This window comes from Sceloporus undulatus, chromosome 4 (assembly GCF_019175285.1).
Source record: "Sceloporus undulatus isolate JIND9_A2432 ecotype Alabama chromosome 4, SceUnd_v1.1, whole genome shotgun sequence".
NCBI classification, from domain to species: domain Eukaryota; kingdom Metazoa; phylum Chordata; class Lepidosauria; order Squamata; family Phrynosomatidae; genus Sceloporus; species Sceloporus undulatus.
The window spans coordinates 29,707,957-29,729,032 of record NC_056525.1 but is presented as its reverse complement, the minus strand read 5'-3'; the positions used below and the strand labels follow the sequence as shown (position 1 = coordinate 29,729,032).

Sequence of the window (21,076 nt, the reverse complement as noted above, 5' to 3'; positions counted from 1 at the left end):
TTCATTTCTTCTCAAAGCCATTTGTAGACTTTTTAACACCATCACCTTCTTTCCTCTTGCCACTATAATTACCTTTTAAAACTCCATCTTTGCCTGATGAAGAAGCCTGTGATAATTCAAAAACTAGCATGAAGAATTATATTTTGTTGGTTGGCCTAGAAAGGACTTAGGAATATATCTCACAGGCATTCAGTTGCTTCTGCATTTATTTGTGAATATTAAACAAACCGAATTCACACCAAACTGCACACAGTTTGCAAGCAACAACTGTCAGCAGAGGATCAAGCATTCATGCTACCACCAAAATGGCTACCAGCAGCAAATTTTGAGGTGTATACAAAACACCCATGTCTAATACAAAGCAACACTATGGAAACTGCACAGTTAGATCTGATTAGCCTTCCTAATTTTAACGATACCTATTCTGAAGCTGAAAATGAGATAGAAAACTCTACAGAGTCAGTCTGTGTTAATTTATCTAACTGGCAGCTCTGCTTCAGTGTTAGTCATATGAAAAGCAAGGTTCCCAAACAAAGACAACTGAAATACAGTTGATTTCTCTGTGGGAAACATATCCTGGTTCTGGGACTGCAATGGTGCTGATGGCGGCTGGGCACACAGCCAAAGCGACACACTCAGTCCCTAGGGAGAGGATTGGGTCACATATCAGATAGTAATTTAATAGCAGCAATAACTAGATGAGACCTCTAGTTCTGCTCCTCCAAACTAACAAAATGCTTTAGTGAGTAAAAGCAAAGGATCTTTAAGTTCCAGTAAAAACAAAGACTAATTGGGACTCCTCTCAGGTAACTTACTTTGTTTTGAATTCAAACGAGAATTACCTCGCTACAGTAAACATGTTATTTAAGTTTTTCAAATTAAGCAGACATTGCAATGATCTCGCACATTATGTCCCCAAAGGATGGAGGGCAAAAACACTGTTTTTATTGGAATAACTCCTGTTACTGAAAGTAAAAAAGTTTTAAAGCTTAGCTTTAAAACAACTGAAAGCAACCCCTGCTGTAATCACTGAATGAACCTAAAAGACGATTAAAATTCTGCCAGCTTAACCAATTGCTTTTGCGGGTGTGGTTATTTAGGTGGAGAGATGGGGGCAATAAACAAAGAACTGGGAAGGACAGGAAGGAAGGAAGGCAGAAATAGAGGGCTAAAGGCAGAGATGGTAATCAGCAGTGCTTTGAAGAAACAAAGCAGTGAGAGGTGAAGTGGGGGTTGGAAACAAATAAAAGGACTGGAAGGAAACACAAGAATGTAGATGAATAGGTCAAAACCAACCACAAGCCAGTAAAGAGAAACACCCCCATTTTTCCACCAGTCCTTCTATTTTACAGAGAGCTGCAAAAACTGTCTATCATAGAAAAAAGGGGAACAGTTCTCTCCAAACACTCCCACTATTTATGGCCTAGATCATACAGTTCAGAAATGTCAAAGAGCGCCTATTTTGCCTGACAAAGACAAACTAAGATAGTTTTCCAATAACTCAAGGAACATAATTTTCAATTCACAGGACAGGACAACAGTAATGGCTGAGACAAGCTCAGGCAAAAAGGAAAGAGCTGCAGGATAACTGAGTAAACAGACAACTATGGAAAGAAAAAAAAGGATGTATGCAAAATTGGCCTGCTCAAATACACACTCTGTAAATGAGCTGCTGCAGATGGCTTGCTGTGCCAGATGGGAGCCTGGTAAGGCAGACATGGAATATGTTTTTGGAAGAAGGGGAGGGGATACATGAATTTGGTGCTATTGTGCTGAAGACCATATCATAGCAGTAGCTAGAAAGATAAAATATATGCCTTTAATGGCAGCATTACAGAAGAAAACATTCACTGATCTGTGAATTTTCAAGAGAACTTCACGCTCCTAAAGCAGTTTCAGTTTATGAGCAGTTTCACGCTCATATAGCAGTTAGGATCCAATAAGAAGGGACGGAAATTAAAAAAAAAAAGAAAAAGAAAAACCCAAAACAAAACACACAAAAAACTAAATAGTACCATTAATAACTGCAATTCTGCACAAGGGAAATCAGAAACAAAACATGTGACTGCTCTAGTATTAAACAGCGGACTGCTCTAGTATTAAAAACATACTGTACCTTCTGGTTTAAGATTTCTAAGCATACCAGTCTCCAAGCAAGCAGGATACAAGGAGGATTTAGGCTACTAAACCAGTGTGTAAATGGAATAACAATACAAAATAGCCTTCAGCTATATAAATTACCATAAGAGGTAATAACTGACACACTAGTTTGTAGCAGTAAGACTATACTGTTTCTTTTTCTTTACTATTACAAGCACTTTAACCTATGCTTCACTTGAAGAAGGCTGCCAAAATTGTTTATAAAATTAAGCTTGCAATCTAAAAAACATAACACAAAAGGAAAACAGATTGACACAGACAAAGAAAAAGGCAAAATCGGACACAGTGGGCTCTTGGTATCTGCTGGGGTTTGGTTCACACCCCTGTGGCTACCAAAATCTGTGGATGCTCAAGTCCCATTAAATACAATGAATAATAAAATTGTGTCCCTTATATAAAATGGCAAAATCAAGGTTGGCCTTTTAGAATTTATATTTTTTTTTAAAAAAAGAAATTCAAACTGTGGATGCTTGAATCTGTGGATAAAGAATCCATGGATAAGGAGGACCGACTGTACTAGTTCTTTGTCACACAGTTCTTAAAATGTTCTGATAAGGAAAGATAAATCTTGCTCCTCCTAGCTGCTCCCTCTCATCTATGTATAAAGCCAGACTGGCTTCTTCCTTACTCATGTTTTTCCTGGGAGGCAAGAGCACCAGTGTGTATAATGGTTTGAGTGTTGGACTAGGACACTGGAAGACCAAGGTTTGAATCCCTGGTCTGCCATGGAAACCTAATAGGTGACCTTGGGTGAGTCACATTCTCTCAGCCTCAGAGAAATGCAAGGGCAAACCTTACTGAACAAATTCTGCCAAGAAAACCCTGTGATAGGTCGCTGTAATCAGAAGTGACTTGAAGGTATACAACAACAACAGGGGGTGCATCCTGTTATCTTTAGTTCAGAATTAAGAACATAAGAAGAGCCTTGTAGTCTCATATTAAAGGTTTGTCTGTTGCTGCTATGTGTGCTTTCAAGTCAGTTTTGATATATGGCACTTCTATCATACGTTTTCTCAAAAAGATTTACTCAGATGTGGTCTGGATTTGAAGAAATCCAGGGGAGCTGGGATCCAAATCCTGATCTCTTGGAGTCTTAGTCCAACATTCAAACCAGTACCATGCTGGCTCTAAGGCCTATCTAGTCCAACTTTATTGTCCAAATTCTAGTGTTAGACAATGAGATCAATGGGAACTTGATAAGTCAGCATTCAGGCTGAATCCAGAGAAAACAGAGGTACTTGCCATAGGCTCCTTAGGTCAAGGGAAGGAAATTTGTCCACCACTCCTAGACAGGGTTACACTTCCCCTGAAGGATGAAGTTCTCTGTTTGGGAGTACTTCTGGATCCGTCTCTATGTTTGTCATCTCAAGTAGATGTGACAGCCAGAAGTGCTTGGTACCAACTTCAGCTGATATGCCAACTGCGACCCTACCTGAACCGAAAGGACCTTGAAACTGTAGTACATACTCTGGTAATCTCTCGTCTTGATTTCTGTAATGAGCTCTACACGGGGCTACCCTTCTATCAAGTTTGGAAGCTCTAACTAGTGCAAAATGCGGCAGCCAGGTTGGTCACGAGCTCTTCCCGAGATTTGACCATATAACACCTATTTTGAAAGATCTACACTGGCTCCCAATCAGCTTCCGGGTACAGTACAAGGTGTTGGTTATCACCTTTAAAGCCCTATATGACTTGGGCCCGGGTTACTTACGGGAATGCATCTCACTATTTAATCCTCCTTGCACTCTTAGAACAAGTGGGAAGAATCTGCTGGAGGTAGCAGCATCCAAACATGTCTCTACTTCCCAAAAAGCATTCAGCATAGCTGCCCCTAGACTATGGAACGGACTCCCAGAGGAGACTCGCCTTATTACATCCTTGGAAATTTTCAGGAAGGCAGTAAAGACAGAGCTCTTTTGCCACGCATATCCTCCTGACCGCTTATGAAGACTATTGGTATGGAACAAGAGCACCTGACCCTGTGATTGATTGATGTTTCATGTTTTTAGCTGTGGTTTTAATTATGTGGTAACTAATGTTGTAATATTTGTTTTTAACTCTGTTGTGATCCCGCCTCGATCCATCAGGAGAGGCTGGAAGATATAAATAAAATTTTATTATTATTATTATTATTGCAAGCTTTATCAATTCAATGAGTCTACCCCAGTTGGGACTAATAATAGATTTCAGCCCTGTGTTCATACAGTGGCCAATTAATTACTTATGGGAGGCCTGGCAGAAGGACGCGAGTGCAACTGCGCCCTCCATCTCATGGTCCCCAGCAAGTAAGATACAGAGGCATACTGCCTTTGAGACTGGCTGTCTTATAGTCATTCTGACCATTCTGACCATTGATGGCTCTACTCTCCATGAATTTATCCACTCTAATTGCTGTATGAAAAATAATTTCCTATCTGTCCTAAATCTTCTGAGGTAGAGAAGAACAGCCAAGCCTGAGCACCAGTGGTTGGTGGCAATCTTTCCTTTCATATTCCAATTGCCATTACATGGCCTCTGAGGGGAAAGAAGAGCAGCCAGGAATTATTGAAGTGAACTAAGTCCTAGTCATTAGAAAAAAGGGGCGGCCAGAGGCTGTCCCTTTCTCTTTGGGATCACTGCTGCGGCAACCAGATTTCTGATCTACCCTTCTAAAAAAATTATATTGCCTTCTGAGCCTCCCAATTTGGTACCAATAATCTCTTCCATAGGTGCCTGTGAAAAGATCCTTACATGCAACCAAATGTATAAAAACTGATGTGGTGTAAGACCCTCCATGGATTACAGTAGTACTTCAGCAGACTGAAGAATGGGAGAAGTCAATCCAACATCTTACTATAATAATAATAATTATTATTTTTATCCTTCCTTCTTCCCAAATTGACATTCAAAGCAGCTTACAATTATCTTTTTTAAAAATGGTTAAAAATCCACATAATACATCCAATCTCTGAGAGAGCTTCTCTTTTTCAAAATACAAATTGGAAAAGGGAATTTCAAAGGAGTAGAGAGGAAAAGGATATTTCCCCCTTCCTACCAAAACCTATCCTGCTGAATATATATTACTGGAGAACCCAAGCAGAGGTTTGGGGTTAGCTGTGTTTACACATGTGTTTACACTTTCCAGAGTCAGGGAAATGCTGTTCCTTTTCTTATTCTTGAAAGATTCCTGTATCATGAAGAAAGGATTGCTTTAAATCTCATTGTATGTGTGTGTGTTTATAAATGCTTACATCTGAGTAAGTGGGCTATGTAGCCCGAACAGACAGGCATCATCAGTGTGCAGTTTTTATACGCTACACACTGCAATATCACCAGGAAGCCAGCTTGAAGCCACCTGGCTGCCCAGACATGGGCGGAGACTGTGGTGGGGATGGCAAAGCCGGCTTTTCCCTGGCCAAAAAAGGAGCAGATCTTATCTGCTGCTTTTTCGGCCAGGTTGAAGGCTGACTGGGGCTGCAGCGTGTGTTTGCTGCACCCCAATGTGTCTTCAGGATTCCTGCCAGTCTGTTAGCCCCCATAGTCCAAAAAAGGCTATGCTAAAACAAATTAGTCTCAAAGAGGCCACGAGACTCATTTATGTTCCCTTCCCCATTATACTGAAACAGGGCAACATAGCTGTATCTTTGAAAATTGCTTAATATCCAGCTTCCAAGATACTTATTTCAGCAGAGCATTTCCATTGGCTGAGGTCTTACATCAGAGTTATATAGCATTGTATCATGCAACCCGTTGTGTTAAATTATTATGCAACCAAATGGAACTTAATTCACAACTGAAGCAGTATTATAATCCTCCCTCCCTAACTGTCATCTTTCGGCCTCTGAGGGAGAGAGTAGGCTGGCCCAGTATCATCAGGGGCTAGCCTGAAGACAGAGGCTCCTCCCTCTCTAACTGTCATCTTTCAGCCTCTGAGGGAGAGAGAAGGCTGGCCCAGTACCATCAGGGGCTAGCCTGAAGAAAGAGGCTCCTCCCTCCCTAACTGTCATCTTTCGGCCTCTGAGGGAGAGAGTAGGCTGGCCCAGCTCCATCAGGGCTAGCCTGAAGAAGAAGAGCCCTCCCTCCGGTCCATCTGCCTTGGTCCATGCCTCAGAGGGAGAGAAGAATGCTGGACCTGATTCCCTCCCCCCCTCACCATTCCCTTCTCCTTTTGTGTCATGTCTTTTAGATTGTAAGCCTGTGGGCAGGGAACTGTCTGTTATCCCCTCTATTGTAAACCGCTCGGATTCCCAGTGATTGGGCGGTATATAAATAAAACCTATTATTATTATTATTATTATTATTATTATTGCCAACTTAGTAGAGCAGACAAATACATGTCAGCCGAGAAGCCACATCTGCATGTGTGTTGGCCCAGCATATGCAACTCCTGAAACTGAATGCAAACAGTAATGTTCAACCACTTCTGTAGCATGAACGTACACGTGGATAAGACATGGCTGAAGTCTCAGATTAATACTACCACTCCCCACACAACCAATTTGCCTCCCTGTCCCATTTAACTGATACCTCACAGAAGCTTATCAGGCCTTTCCTATAGTTATATCTTAGTTCACAAACTTGTGTGTTACAACCACCTCAATTTTAGTTAGTCTCATTTCAACTGCAAAACAGTAACAGTCATTCACCTAGGTTTACTATTAGAGAAACAGATATCCTGCACACACAGAAACATTAAAATAAAAAAGAACAACTATTTCTGAACTGACTTTTTTCTACATTAAGATGATGATTGGGAAGTAAGTGTAGTTACTCCAAAATGTTAAAAGTGAATCAAAGAGTAACTATTGTTCAATGTATCCCAGTCTTATCTGGTGGACATGAACATATTAGAGTACAGAGACACTTTTCTTATCTTATACTGGAGCACAGGATCATCCAAATGAAATATTGTAGTACAAGACTTGGGATGTACAAAAGGAAGAACTTCTTCACACAGTACATATTTTATGATATGGAATTTGCTGCCAAAAGATGAGCTGATAGCCACAATTTAAACTACTTTACAACAAGAAAAGACAAATTCATAGAGAAGAGTCTGCAGATAGCTATGAGCCATAATAGTTCCATTCTGTCTCCAGGATCAGAGACTGCATGCCTCTCAAAACCAACGGCTAGGAAACTTATGTCCCTGAATGCCAGTTATTGTTTGAGCAGTCAGAGGTATATTGCTGGCTACTTGACAAAACAAGATACCACTGGATCAGAAAACTCTTTGATCTGAATGAATAAGGTTCCTATACTATATTCTTATCCCACGTTGAATGTTTTGCTATTCATGATTCTCTAAGGCCCAACTCCACTATATGAATATCACTGCTCTAAATTTTATTTTGTTAGCTTGTTTGCTAGCTCTGGGTATATATATATTTTCCACTTTCTCAGCGCATCTAATGAAATTTGCTAGTATAGATCGTACCCCAATATTAGCCAAAAGGTTGAACATGTTTACTCAGAAGTATAATTGAAGTGAATATAAATTATAGAATTAGTCTTAATCTATTTCCAGAGACATAGCTGCGTTTCACAGTGCTCTGTCCTTTTTCCTTCAGTTTATGAGGAAATTCAACTAATTCCACTTTGGTAAAACAGTTTCTGCAAGAGCACACTTGCCTCTAAACAAAAGGCAGTTCTTGTTTATTTAGAATTGTGAGTGTCTATTGTCTTACGTTGGCTGAAGTTTACAGCTTCCTCTGACCCAATTTTAATTAGGTTTGGTTGCAGTGCCTGATGTAATTGCTTACAGACAGCTATGTATATGATTGGGCCACAATCTACAGTAGGCTCTGATAACTCATTAGACTCCACCCACTGACTATAATGTTTCAAACAGATCAATGGCTGGGTTAGAGCTTTTGCAATTTTGGAACTGTTCCCAGACAAACTATTAGCCCTGCCTGAAAAGACAGATATTTTTATCCACAGCTCAAGCAAGCTGAATCACATGACTGAGATGAACCAGTATTTCTAATATGGATTAGAAGCTAGAAGTTCGATGCATTACATTTTTGCCTATACTGAACAATGTTTTTGACATGTTGGTGGTCTGGCCTATTTGTTCTAGTAAAGGACACACATTCCTCATCTTGCTACTGTCTGAACGAAACGGACTGGTAAGCTCAGTATTTCATCAGCTAGGACAGAGGATGCTTAACAACACTCAAATCTATGAAATCTATGGGAAAGATTTTAACAGGTACTGTTAAAACCAAGTGTAGGGATGTGTTATTTTAGGAATTACTATTGTTCTGGAGTATGCACATAGCACAGGTTGAGTTACTTGAGGAAAAATTCCTTACTGAACACTTTCTTTATCTTCTGAATCGTTCAGCGCTTATGTGGAAGAAATATACTTTTAGTCTGACCAAGAAACTATTTTTACAGAAGACAGTAAAGTGTGGCTTAGCCAAAGTGAAGCCAACCACTGTCGAGTACATTCAGCATCTGCCACATTGCTGGCTTTTGATTAAGCCAAGGGAATGCAGTCCCCTGGACTCTACTGCCAATAGAAATGGTACTGAGTTTAATTTGATTCCCAAAGAATACAGGAGCAAGGACAGGTGGGGTTCAGACAAAATTGGGCAATTGTGGTGGGCGAAGGACCTATTTCCTACCCACCTCAGACCCTCTAAGGGCTCCACATTCACCTTCTGACAAAACTCAAGTGATGCAGGCTAATGTAGCCTTTCCCAGTCCAATGTGAGATTACAACACCTCTAATTCCCAGACATATGACAAATCTGGAAGGCACCAAATTGGGGAATATTAATAAACTAGTCTTATGTGAACCTATGGGATGAGGGCTGCTTCATTCATAATATCCCCATTAATTACTTTCATTATTTATTTTTCTTAAAATTGTGAAAGCTGCCTTGAACATTTAAATAAAGGGAAGGCAGGCAGTAATGGTCACAACAGCTATTCTGCAACCACAATGTCTATGACCCCAGTGAAGGAGTGTCAAAGTTCATGTTAAAGTGAAAACATGTGCCTGGGGACACAGCTCAAAAATAACAGCTGCTTTGAGTCCTAATTTTGGGGAACAAGCGGGAGATACATAAATATAATAATAACAACAGGATGAAAAAGGGTGACTACAAGCTAAAAGCAGGATGTTAAACCCTTTCTCTTTCCATTGACTTCCCCTCTTAACTTCTTCCTCCTAAACATTTTCTTATAACTGTTGCTGACATCAGAAACAAGTCCAGCTATAAGAGAACTAATCTGGGGAGAAATGGTGGGCAGAAGTGTTCAGCAGCGGTTCGTGACTTCTTAAAACTGTCCCTTCTTAAAACTGTCCTCTTCTGCTTCATCACAGCTGAACAATCAACATTCCAAAATACTAGGTTGCAGCTAGGTATTGTTCAGCCCTGATAAGAAGTGAAGATGTTTAATTTTTAAGATTAACTAGACAGCTATGCTTGTCACAGGCAGGCACTACTAAATGGGTACTGTTCTCACAGCAGTTTGCAAGTAAATAAAAACATAGTTGTTCTGTAAGGAAAAAAAAGTCCTCCACTCACTGAAAATACCAAAAAATATCAGTCAACCCTACTGGCAAGAAGAAATTTAGCACCTATTGGCTCACATACCTAACAGCTTGTTATTTATCATCTGTCTTAGTTTGAGCCAGCCCGGGGGCGGAGACAGGGCCTAGCGTCTACATGATGCAGCACAGAATCATCGCCATAAAGCTGTGGCACCTCAGCCTTTCCAGAGCACAAAAAGGAGCTGCATTTGCGGCTCCTTTTTTGCCCTGGAAAGGCCAGATCAGAGCCACAGCATGCAGTTGCCGCAGCCCCGATTTGGGTGTAAAAGGGGCGGCTGCATGCTGCCCCTTCAGGGCTATCTGTACAGCCCCTTAATCAAATATATCAATTTCAGCTACATTTATGTTCCTGGCTTTTCCTCTTATGAATGCATGTACTTCCTTTGGCTGTGGAATGCCCTTGGAAACATCATTTGCAAACTGTTATTAGCTGCTTAAGTGAAATGCAAAAAGGTGACAGTGAGTTCAAGGAGAGTTGATGTGCTTTGAAGAGTTAAAGAGGGAGGGTGATGCTTCCTTCTTGTAACTGATATCATGTGATGGAAATGAACAATGCTACCAATTTTGGTTTCAGAATCAGTGTCGTATAGTGGTTTGAGTGCTGGACTATTACTCTAGCGACCAGAGTTCCAATTTGCACTCAGCTACAGAAACGCACACTCTCTCAGCCTCAGTGGAAGGCTCTACAAATTTTGCCAAGAAAACACCATGATAGGGTTGTCTTAAATTGGAAATGACACAAACAAGTAAATTTGTGTTCCTCAGTCAATGGAAGCCTCACTGATCCAACTGTGGTTTCCAACAGTGGAATGGGAAGGGAGGTGATTTAGGACACTTTCCTTTCTCCTCTCTATAGACCCTACTCCCTATAATCTTTCCTGGAGACCTAAAGAATCCCTTAAAACAGTGCAGTAAGTATAAGGGAGGACATCAGCATGAAAAATGAATCACTAAAATCTGCCTGCCTTACTATCCAACTGACAGGTGCTTCTGTCGAACTGAATAGCCTCTCTATTAGCTGTTGTTGTTGTTGTGCCTTCAAGTAATTTACACCTTATAGTGGGGGTTTTCTTGGAAATATTTGTTCAAAGGAGGCCATTGCTTTCCTCTGAGGCTGAAAGAATGTGACTTGCCCAAGGTCACCCAGTAGGCTTCATGGCCAAGGTGGGAACTGAACTCAGGTCTCCTGAGTCGTAGTCCAACACTCAAACCACTACGCCACATTGGTTCTTCCAAGATAGACAGCAATTGGGAGACTTTTTTTCCATAGACAGCATATAAGAACAAAATAAAATAGTAAACCAAATATTTTCAGAACAAACCGCTAGACCCTAAAACCAAAATGCCTTCCTATGTATTAACTCCAGACACAATGCATCCAGTAACTTGTTAGCATGATTTGTGTGAGCTGCGTTGCACCACGCTGAAGTGTGCACCTGGATGGCCACCTGAGAAGCGACATGGAGCTCTGTGCAGGCTGGAGAATCTCCTCTCTCCCTCCAGAAGCAGACAAACGAGACACCAGGCAGTTTATTATTATTATATCCCTCAAAGAAGCAGTTTACTTTTTGTTTCTCTGTATACAAGCTTGTCCTGACCAACAAAGCTACTCGCAGTACACTAGACAACATAACACCCACACGATACATTGAGGCTTCTCCCTTATATACAGTACATGTGCATCTCCCAAGCACTTTAGTCCAGCCTCTTCCTGTGTGTACCCTCTACACAATTTCCCCATGCAGGGTGACTTTGCAGATTTCTGCCCATGATGATGTCACCTCCTGTGACTCAACACAGCCCAAATGCTTACTCATCATGGCAGCTCAGTGACTCCAGGTAACCTTGTCACCTATATCTGAGCATTTTCCAGGATCCATTTCTCCAACATAACTGACTTCTGCAGCTGTCTTCTGGTCTAGGACAACTAACAGTTCTTAAATAGTGAAAGGTTTGCTATGCCTACTGTTGAAGCTATCCTGCGATACATAGGTATATATGGAATGACTACAGTCTTTGTGGGTTACTAATTTCTGCTTGCAGGTACAACACGTGCCAGAAATGGACCACAGAATCATGTTTGAGGACCTACAAATGCTTAAAGAAATGTTTTCTCTAGGAACTTCTAGGCTCTCCAGCACAACTCTATGGTCAACTTCCAGGAGAGTTGCACTGGAGGACCTAGAGAACATATTAATCAAATCCGTAAAAGTTGAATCCACACATGTGGAAGGCCAACTGTACTCCTCTCTCCTAAAATAAACCACCACTCCAAAATCATGGCTAAAGCATTCTTGCTTGCTGATAGCCAGTGCTGTAGCCACAGTATTAAGCTGTTTAGCCTCCTTGAAAAGTTTGTGAAGCCAATGCATCTTAAATAACATGTGCACTGAAGTGAGTTTTACTGAATTCAAGTTAAATTACTTCCAAATTAGTTAATTCAAAACTGATGTTCAGGTTGCTATTCACTCAAGTCTGCAAGCTCACTCTTGCATTTGATGAAATCTTCCTGCTTGGACCTTTAGAAGTTACAGTAAGTTGGAATTAAATGTAAATTCTACATCATATCCAAATACAGACACTTGTGTGGAAAATAGCAATTGGACAGTTGCTCTTCATGTGTGAACTACTTCCTTACTGCTCTTCACTAACCAATTTATCATTTACTAAGCTAAGAAAAGGGGGACAGAAAAGTGATTCTTGTGGGTGAGAGCAACAGGGCAGGCAGGTTGTTAATAATGGCTTATGGGTTCAGTATTTACAGTCACAGAAATACATCGCCCCCTAGTGTTTCCTTGTTTCATAAAATAATGAATGATGTACTTCTACAAGCCCTTCAAATAGCCATCTGGGGCAGAGTTGTGGGCAATACATATGCAAAAGCTATACTTATGTACAAAATTTAATAAATATGTTTCAATGCATTCAAGATTAGCATTTTTAATCACTGTGTTTTATGCTTTAATTATCCACCCATATTTTATTGTCTGCAACTCTGAACATTATTTTAGCAGAAAAACAAGATATACAAGTAAAATAAAATCCTAAAACAAAGCGAACACTAGCAACCCTAGAAGAGTGCTATGTGCACCACAAGTTATACAAATTCCAAGAGTGCAATGCTTATGCAGGTTTGGTTTATTCTGAAGGACCATCACTCGAGGGTTACTTGAATTATGCAATATTTCTGTTTATTCACAAATATATTGAACATGGGTAGAAGCTCCGCTAAAATACTCTGACACACAGCCAAAGTTCACTGTACCAACATCAGATCTCTAAGAAGAAAGCCAGAACATCAAAATGTTGTTATCTTATAGCATCCAAAAATTAAGCTGTGCCTTTCCATCTCTGCAGACCAACACCAGGACTAGTTCATCCTTGGATGAGAAGAGGGGCATTCTATTTCTTTTTAAGAATATTCGATAAATTATCCCATATCAAGAAGAATTGCTTCTCTCTTAGTTCCCATGGTAACACATCAACTGCAGTTCATCTGACAAACAGTCTGATAGGCCAGACCTGGCCAGCAGTACTTTGGCCCACTCACCTACAGTTTAAATGCCAGGAAGTCCCAATGAAGTGTGATTATATGGACAATTTCAACGGAGGAAACTGTCTCCTCCTATGTTTTGCATGCTACACTAAATTGTTTCATGTACAGAGTGGCTACTCTTTCATCAAAGAGCATGGAAATGTTATATCCCAAGGCACAGCAGCAATCAGTTCAAACCATCCATCTTCGACATGTTAGTTTTCGTAAAATGACCGTGAAAGTCCCAAGTAAATAAGAAGATCACATATTTAGTTTACACAGAATAGATGAAGAAGTAATCACTACAAGAAGCATGACTACAGGGAGTTATTGCCTCTTTTTTATTTTTTCAGAACCTGGATAGTATTTGCTGCTGGTATAAATCATAGGCACAAAAGCAAAGTTTGCCAAGTTTTTCCTAGGCAGAATATTTAGCATTTTTTTCAGGATTAATCAGACAGGTTATGCATTCTTGCCTTAAAACTAATTAGTGTCATCGTCTTGTTTCAGACTGAATTCTGGTTTTATAATCATGGCAAAAGCACTATGGCTGAAAGAAGAGAAATCTAATTTAGCCAGTATTTTACCAGACAGCAGGAGCAGGGAACATCATGCCCCGCCATACAGCTCTGTCATGCCTTGGTCGCAAAAGCTGGTGGGAAGCCCTCCTTCCATTCCAATTGCTATTGCTGTGGCTTCTGAGAGAGAGATCAGAAGCCAATGTCTTCTGGGCTTAATCTCCTTCTCCATTATCATCCTCAGGAACCGTGTAAGCCGCTCATGTTAAGCACAATGTACATTGATGGTGGCATAAATAAACAATAATAATAACAGTGTAAAAAAGATCAAAAGCTCCTGTGTCCAGTTTAGACTAACTGTAACTGCTGAGCTCTTGTGATGCTATTCTGACAAGTAAATTATGCAAATTCCTAATCACGCAATAGAGCTGCGCTAATTTTAAGAAAAATATTTGGCAACATGCTTCCTGATTTCAAAGATTTAGAGCTGTCAATATTCTTCCTAGTATCTGCTCATTAGCCTTTTAACAACAGCTCCATCAACAAACAGTTAGCAAGTGATAATGCTTATGATTACACTAAGAAAAAACTTCACTTCCTGGCTTCTGCAGATCAAATTGCTGTTAATGGCCCCAGAGCAAGTGAGGCCATTTTCATCTCAGGTTCTAAAACACTTCAGTTTAATTCTTACACATTTCCTATACCAACTTCAATTCAGTAAATTCATTAAATCTAATAAATGTAAGTTGACTGTACTTACCCCATCATGACAACCAAGCTTCTTTTACAGCTCTGAAAAAAAGACCAAAGAAATTTGACTTTAGAGCTCAAATATACTTTAAAACAGCAAATCAATATTATTTCTTTATTGTACTTATACCCTGCCCTTCTTCCAAAATGATTTTGGCTGACTTTTTCCCCATGTTTAGTTTGACATAAAAATGAAAGACATTAATACAATATTGAAATAGGGTACACTACTGAGGTAGAAATGAGACAAAATTCACCACTTTCAGAATGAAAGATTATTACATTATTTGTCTCTATACAGTACAAGTAAAAACATGAGGTAACTGTACATGTAAAAGCATTAATTGCTGACATTAAAGTGTCATACTCTTCTTTAGACTGTCTTTATTTTGAATATTATAAAGAAATACTTGTAGGTAGAAAATAATAATATGGCACCTACAAAAAACATATTTATTATAGAATAAACTTATGAACCAGAAAAGCATGCTACAACAGTATATATTTACAATGTCTATAAAAAGCTGCTTTGACTAGGCCTATCCGAAAAATGGAATATAAATATCACAGGCCTTTGTAAGTTAACCTTCCAGCTCTAAAGTTTATCTGAAGTTTGACTTAGGAGGATGTATAGAATAAACTACATTATACAATACCATTCAGAAACTATTTCTGATTTCTCTGAAGATGTCAGCCACAGATGCTGGCAAAACATCAGGAATAAACTCTTCCAGAACACAGCCACATAGCCCCAAAACCCTACAAAAAAACTACTCCTGATTTATTTTTGACTCTGTAGAACAAGCCGTTCTAGGGATTCCACAACTGCTCCTCATTTCTTATGTCTAACTCTTACTTTTGGGCAGCCATTTAAGATCAGAGATGCTAACTAGCCAGGAAATTGTGTTTAGGCTTGGATCTCATCTCCAAGATATCCCATTATGTACATATACTGTATGCAAAAACAGGTATTGCAAAATCCACAAAGACTGCAAATTCCAAAACACCTCTGGTCTCAAGCATTTCAGATAAAGGAGAGTCAACCTATATCTTTAACAGAAACTTGATTGCCAAGATTTTGCAGGTGACAATTGGTATTCTTCACTGTTGGACAGAGAGTGGATGTATGATCCAGTATAGCCATGAACCAGGCCCAGCACTGCTCTAGGCCTCTGTTCCCAATCTACAAAATGAGAGTACAGTAATACTGATCTGTGCACCTTGACCAGTCTGGGAACTAAAGGACTGAGAACCATGATATCTATGTATCTAAAGAGGATTATGTTAAAGCTGTAATCAAAAACACACCTGAAGGCATGTGCACATGCCTTCAGGTCACCTATACACTTCTAGGGACCCCATGAGTTTCATAGGGTTTTCTTAAGCAAGGAATTGCTCAGAGATGGTTTTGCCAGATCCTTCCTGTGAAATACAGCAGACAGCACCTAGTACATGTTGGCTGTCTCCAATAACCAGAGCTGACCCTGCTTAGCTTTCACAATCAGACAACATGTGTATGTGCCTTCTATTCACCTGAAAACTTATGGCAACCCCATAAATTTCATAGTGTTTTCTTTGGCACGGTGGTTCCTTCCTCTGAAATACAGCCCACATCACCTGGTATTCATTGGTGGTCAACCATTCAAGTACTGAGCCCAAGTACAGATCTGACCCTTTTTAGCTTTCAAGGTCAGACAGAATCTGGTGCCTTATAAATCCCACAGAATTTACTGATGTTTACTGCTGCTTACATATAGGACTGCATTGTAAATACACTATGGTAGTGTATGGTGGTGAGGCCCCTTCCCCACCCCCTTTGTGTCTTGTCTTTTTAGATTGTAAGCCTGAGGGCAGGGAACCGTCCAATTAAAAAGATTGTATGTACAGCGCTGTGTAAATTTACAGCGCTTTATAAATAAAGGTTAATAATAATAATAATAATAATAACAATAATTGGTAAGCCACACTTATTTGGACATCAAACCCCCTTTACAAATTCACATACAAGTCACATGCTCTCAGCCTCAGGGGAAGGCAATAGAAACCTCTGAACAAAGCTTGCCAAGAAAACCCTGTGATAGGTTTGCCTTAAGGCTATCATATTGTAAGTCAAAATGACTTGAAGGCACAGAGCAACAACAATGCCTATTAACGTTTCTAGCACCAAATTTTCTGTTAAAGAAACAAATGCTCAGGAACATATCTAGTTTGTTGACTGAGGTACACCTGTACTACTACCTTATCAAAGATTAGAATACAGTACATGTAAGTACTTCGAACTTTTCACAGCATTACAATATTCCATTAACTGTGTTTGGTTTAGTTAATTCAATATGTTTCCCTACTCTTCCCATGCCTACTTCCTTGGACTGGGCAGGGGGCAGATCAAGAGAGCCTGGTAGCATGTCCAGTTAACCTGGGAAGAAGCAATAGCCTAAAGAAGTAGTTGATAAGTGAGACCAACCCATAACTTGCTGTTATGGTTCAGTCAATACTAACTTACTGCAATTTCATTACTGCATTTGATTGTGCTTATATGCCAGCTTGGAGAAATGTTTACCCCACTCTTACACTGTAATATTATAATGTCTCCTCATCATAAATAAGTTCCAATCACTCCATTCCATATAACACAGTTCCAAGTAAGTAGCAATAGCTATGGAGAGATCCTAGGATTTGCAGAAGCAAAATTCTCTGGGTGGACGGGGTGGGGGAACAACAAACATTTGAAGAGATTAACTGGATTCAGATTGCTTCTGGGAGAGGGAGAAGGAGACAGGGAAACAGGAGTTGGGACCAAATATGTGCCAACAGAAGCAGTTCCCATATAGGATTTGGGCATTTTCAAATATTTAGTTTGAAAATTCAATTCTAGATACAAGTCTTTCTTTTAAAAATCCCTTCTGGGTTGCTTTTTTAAAAATCACTTTAGAAACTCAGATTTGAAGCCAGACTAGAATACAGTTTACTACAAAATTGTTGTTAAGTACAATAACATCCAAAATCAACAAAACAGTAGGCCAACCAATAAAGGTATCACTGTTTGGTGGATTTTGGATGCTATTGCATTTTGAAATAGTGGTTTGGGCGTTTGATTGTGGCTCTGGAGACCAAGGTTTGATTCCCTGCTCATCCATAAAGCCCACTGGGCAAATCATATGTTCTCAGCCTCACAGGGTGGCAATGGCAACTCCCTCTCTGTACAAACCTTGCCAAGAAAAACTCATCATAGGGCACCATGTTTTCCCACTCTTCCCAGGCCTACTTCCTTGGGGTGAAATTTCAAAATACCTTAGGGTCACCATAAATCAGAAATGACTTGAAGGCACACAACTATTATGGCTAACATGGCAACCCTTGAATATGTTTTCTATTGTTGCTGCTGTGTGCCTTCAAGTCATTTCTGGCATGTGGCCACCCTATTACAGTTTTTTCTTGGCAGAATTTGTGTGTGGGAGGGGGTTGCCTTTGTGTTCCTCTGAGGCTAAGAAAGTGTGACTTACCCCAAGGTCACCTAGTAGGTTTGTAGGGCTGAGCAGAAATTTGAACCCTGGTATCCCAACATCCTGGTCAACGTCACTGTAGTACTTTGGCCACATCATGAGAAGGCATGACTCACTAGAAAAGACAATAATGCTAAGAAAGGTAGAAGGTAGCAGAAAAGGAGGAAGAAACAGTTGGGGTATTTCTGGATTCAGCTGAGCCTGGAGACCCATGTATCAGCTTCCATGCTCAGAGCTGAATCCAGAAGTCAGGGAGAATGTAACCCCATCTAACACAAGCTGAATCCCTATTCCTGGATCTGTCTTTTGGTTGACCAAGAGCACCTCTGTCTTGTCTGGATTAAGCTTCTATTTGTTTGCCTTCATCCAGTCCATTACAGCTGACAGGCACTGGTTTAATACAGAAATAGCTTCCTTGGAATTAAGTGGAAAGTAGTGATTAAATGTTCTTCTTCTTTTCTTTTTATGCTGGATATACTTGAGAGAAACAAACTGAGGATTTATTTTGCTTACTGAACTACAGTTCACCGTCTCAACCAGGTTTAAGTCAATTTAGTATTAAATAAAGGTACCTAAAGCTCAGTTCTTATGCCTTTTCCAGGTCCAAATTCGTTTGAGGAAGTAGACTATAGTCTATGAAAGCTCATGCTGCCAATTTCTGTTCTTTCAGTTAGTCTCAGAGGTGCTACAAGAGTTCTCTACATATTGATTTGACAGACTAACACGGCTATATCTTTGAATTTTTCAGTACATGGCCTACTGTCCAGGAGGAATTCCAAAACGTCCTCCATTTTGAGCACAGCTAAGAAACCCATTGAGTAACACTGCGTTTGCTGTTCCCCTTTGAGAAATTCATCTAGTTGCAGCCTGTCCTCGCTGCAAATAGGGGGATAGGATGGATTCTTAAGTTCCTTTTTCACACCCAGAGCTCAGGCAACATTCGTTTCTTGGGAGGGGGAAAGAACAGCAAACATCTTCGGCCATGAGCTGCTTGAGGACACAATGCAAATATTGGAAAGTTTCTCCCCCGCTTCCCCATTAATTTCAGCACAGTTGACAGATGAAAAGAATAATTTAAATATAGATTCAGTCGAGGGTTTGTTGCTGGTAAAGGACAATTTTAAGCCTTTGTGTTGTTCAGTTCTATAAGTACACTGCAAGCCAACTTTAACGAAAATAAGTTCATCAGAAAAATACAGCTGTGTATGTAATAAAATACGTAAATATATAATCTAGCTGTAAATGAACCATATCACTTTGATTCCATCTTTCTGAAATGAATTGATGTTAGTGTTTTCAGCTTACATTATACAGTACACTTGTCCCTCCATATTCGCTAGGGTTAGGGTCACAAGACCCCGTGAATATGGAAAAAACCAAATAACAAAACACCATGTTTTTACCTGAGAGGACACTTCTCTAAGATAATCTCTAGGTCCTTCTGTGCAACTCTGTGGTCGACGTCTGACAGACACTGACAACAGAACTGCGCTGGAGGAGCTACAAAGGCCTAGTAGAGTATTCTCTCTAGGAATCGCTAGATCCTTCAGTGTGACTTTTAGTTAAAGTCGACCATAGAGTTGCACCAGAGGATCTAGATAACCCTAGATAGAACATATTAATCAAATCCGTGAATAATCAAAGCCGCAAATATAGAGGGATGAGCGTATATGTAATCTAGCTGCAAATAAATGTATGAAATGAATTTGTATTTTTATATTAGCGTTTTCAGCTTTTATTTGGCAACGCCCTACGTTTTCCTTGAATGCCCTACATTTTGAGGTCTTGTTGTCTTGAGGTCTCCTCTGCCCTAATGACACTCTGGTCACCCTCAGGCTTTCCCAAACCAAAGCGCGGCCTGCAGCAAGCTCTGTGGTTCTTCCCTTTCACCTCAAATCCCTATTCCTCCCCCCATTTTTATGGCAGGCACATCCCATTGAAGTGAGAAAAAGAACAGAGCACAGTTGGGAGTTATAGTACCACTTGGCCTCCAGCAAAAGGATAAGCACACAAAAGTTGTAATTTTTATGGAAGGCTCATTGCAGGAAGCCGTTTCGGGTGTGGGGCTGAATGTCCTCCTTTTCCAGGACGTGTCCTGCATTTCAGCCTCCTCCTCCAGGAGGGATTTCCAAAACGTCCTCCATTTCGAGCATCACTGAGCAGCATGAATTTTAATATTTCTATGGGGACAGACTAAAACAAAGGACAGGACTTGCCCATAGGGAAACCATACTTGCCCACAGGGAATCATGGGGAATACTTGCCCATAGGGAAACATTGGGGATTGCTTTCCCATAGGAAAAATAGGGATTACTTGTCCACAGAGAAACACAGAGATTGCTTGCCCATAAGAAAACATAGGGATTGCTTGCTCATAGGGAAACAGAGATTGCTTGCCCATAGGAAAACACTGGGCAACACTTGCCCAAGCAAGCAATCCCCAATGTTTCCCTATGGGCAAGTGTTCTCCAATGGCTTCCCTATGGGCAAGTGTGTCTTCCTCTGCGGTTAGTCCCATCTCCCCGCCCTGTTCTGGGTTCGAATCCTGGCTCAGTTGTGGAAACCCCAACTTGGCCAAGTCACACTCTCTCAGCCTCAGAGGATGGCAGTGGCACTGAACCAGTCTTGTCCAAGGCTGTATCCATCCACACTGGAGAGATAACCCGGTTTGGCAGCGCTTTAATTTGTTGTCTCACTCTCTGCTATGGAATTCTGGGAGTTGGAGTTTGTTGTGGGGCTCTGGGCCCCACAACAAACTCCAACTCCCAGAATTCCATAGCCTTGAGCCAGAAAAAAGAGTTAAAGCGCTGCCAAACCGGGTTATCTCTCCAGTGTGGATGCAGCCAAAGAAGCCCATGCCATAATAGGTTCTCGACTTGGAGGGAAGTGGGAGTTATAGTCCCACGTGGCACAATAACACACAAACACACACATATATACCTGAAGCGCTTCCTTCCCGGTTAAAAGTCTTCAGAAAAGACTGCCGCCTCCTCCTCTCCTTCCATTGCGCATGCGCAGAACGCTTCGCGCACGCTGAGGGACCACCCCCCCAATAGGCCCCACC

The 21,076-nt window shown here is 40.6% G+C and overlaps 2 protein-coding genes across 8 annotated transcripts in view; one reads left to right on the top strand and one right to left on the bottom strand.

The window, feature by feature from the left end:
• Window positions 1-21,076, top strand: part of NCOA3 (nuclear receptor coactivator 3) — a 1,019,275-nt gene that overhangs the window by 751,564 nt on the left and 246,635 nt on the right. The gene's annotated exons all lie outside the window — the stretch shown is intronic.
• ZMYND8 (zinc finger MYND-type containing 8) overlaps window positions 1-21,076 on the bottom strand; it is a 122,295-nt gene that overhangs the window by 99,327 nt on the left and 1,892 nt on the right. For 2 of the 6 annotated variants that reach the window (XM_042465910.1, XM_042465912.1), the window contains exons 1-2: window positions 18,013-18,123; window positions 14,520-14,551 (exon numbers count right to left, since the gene is read on the bottom strand). In XM_042465910.1, the coding sequence (XP_042321844.1) occupies window positions 14,520-14,551; window positions 18,013-18,111 (131 nt within the window). In that variant the 5' untranslated portion in view covers window positions 18,112-18,123. Of the gene's footprint in view, window positions 1-13,828; window positions 14,406-14,519; window positions 14,552-18,012; window positions 18,124-20,952; window positions 21,028-21,076 lie in introns of those variants that run through there. The other 4 variants (XM_042465913.1, XM_042465911.1, XM_042465917.1 and 1 more) reach the window with 3 other exon arrangements.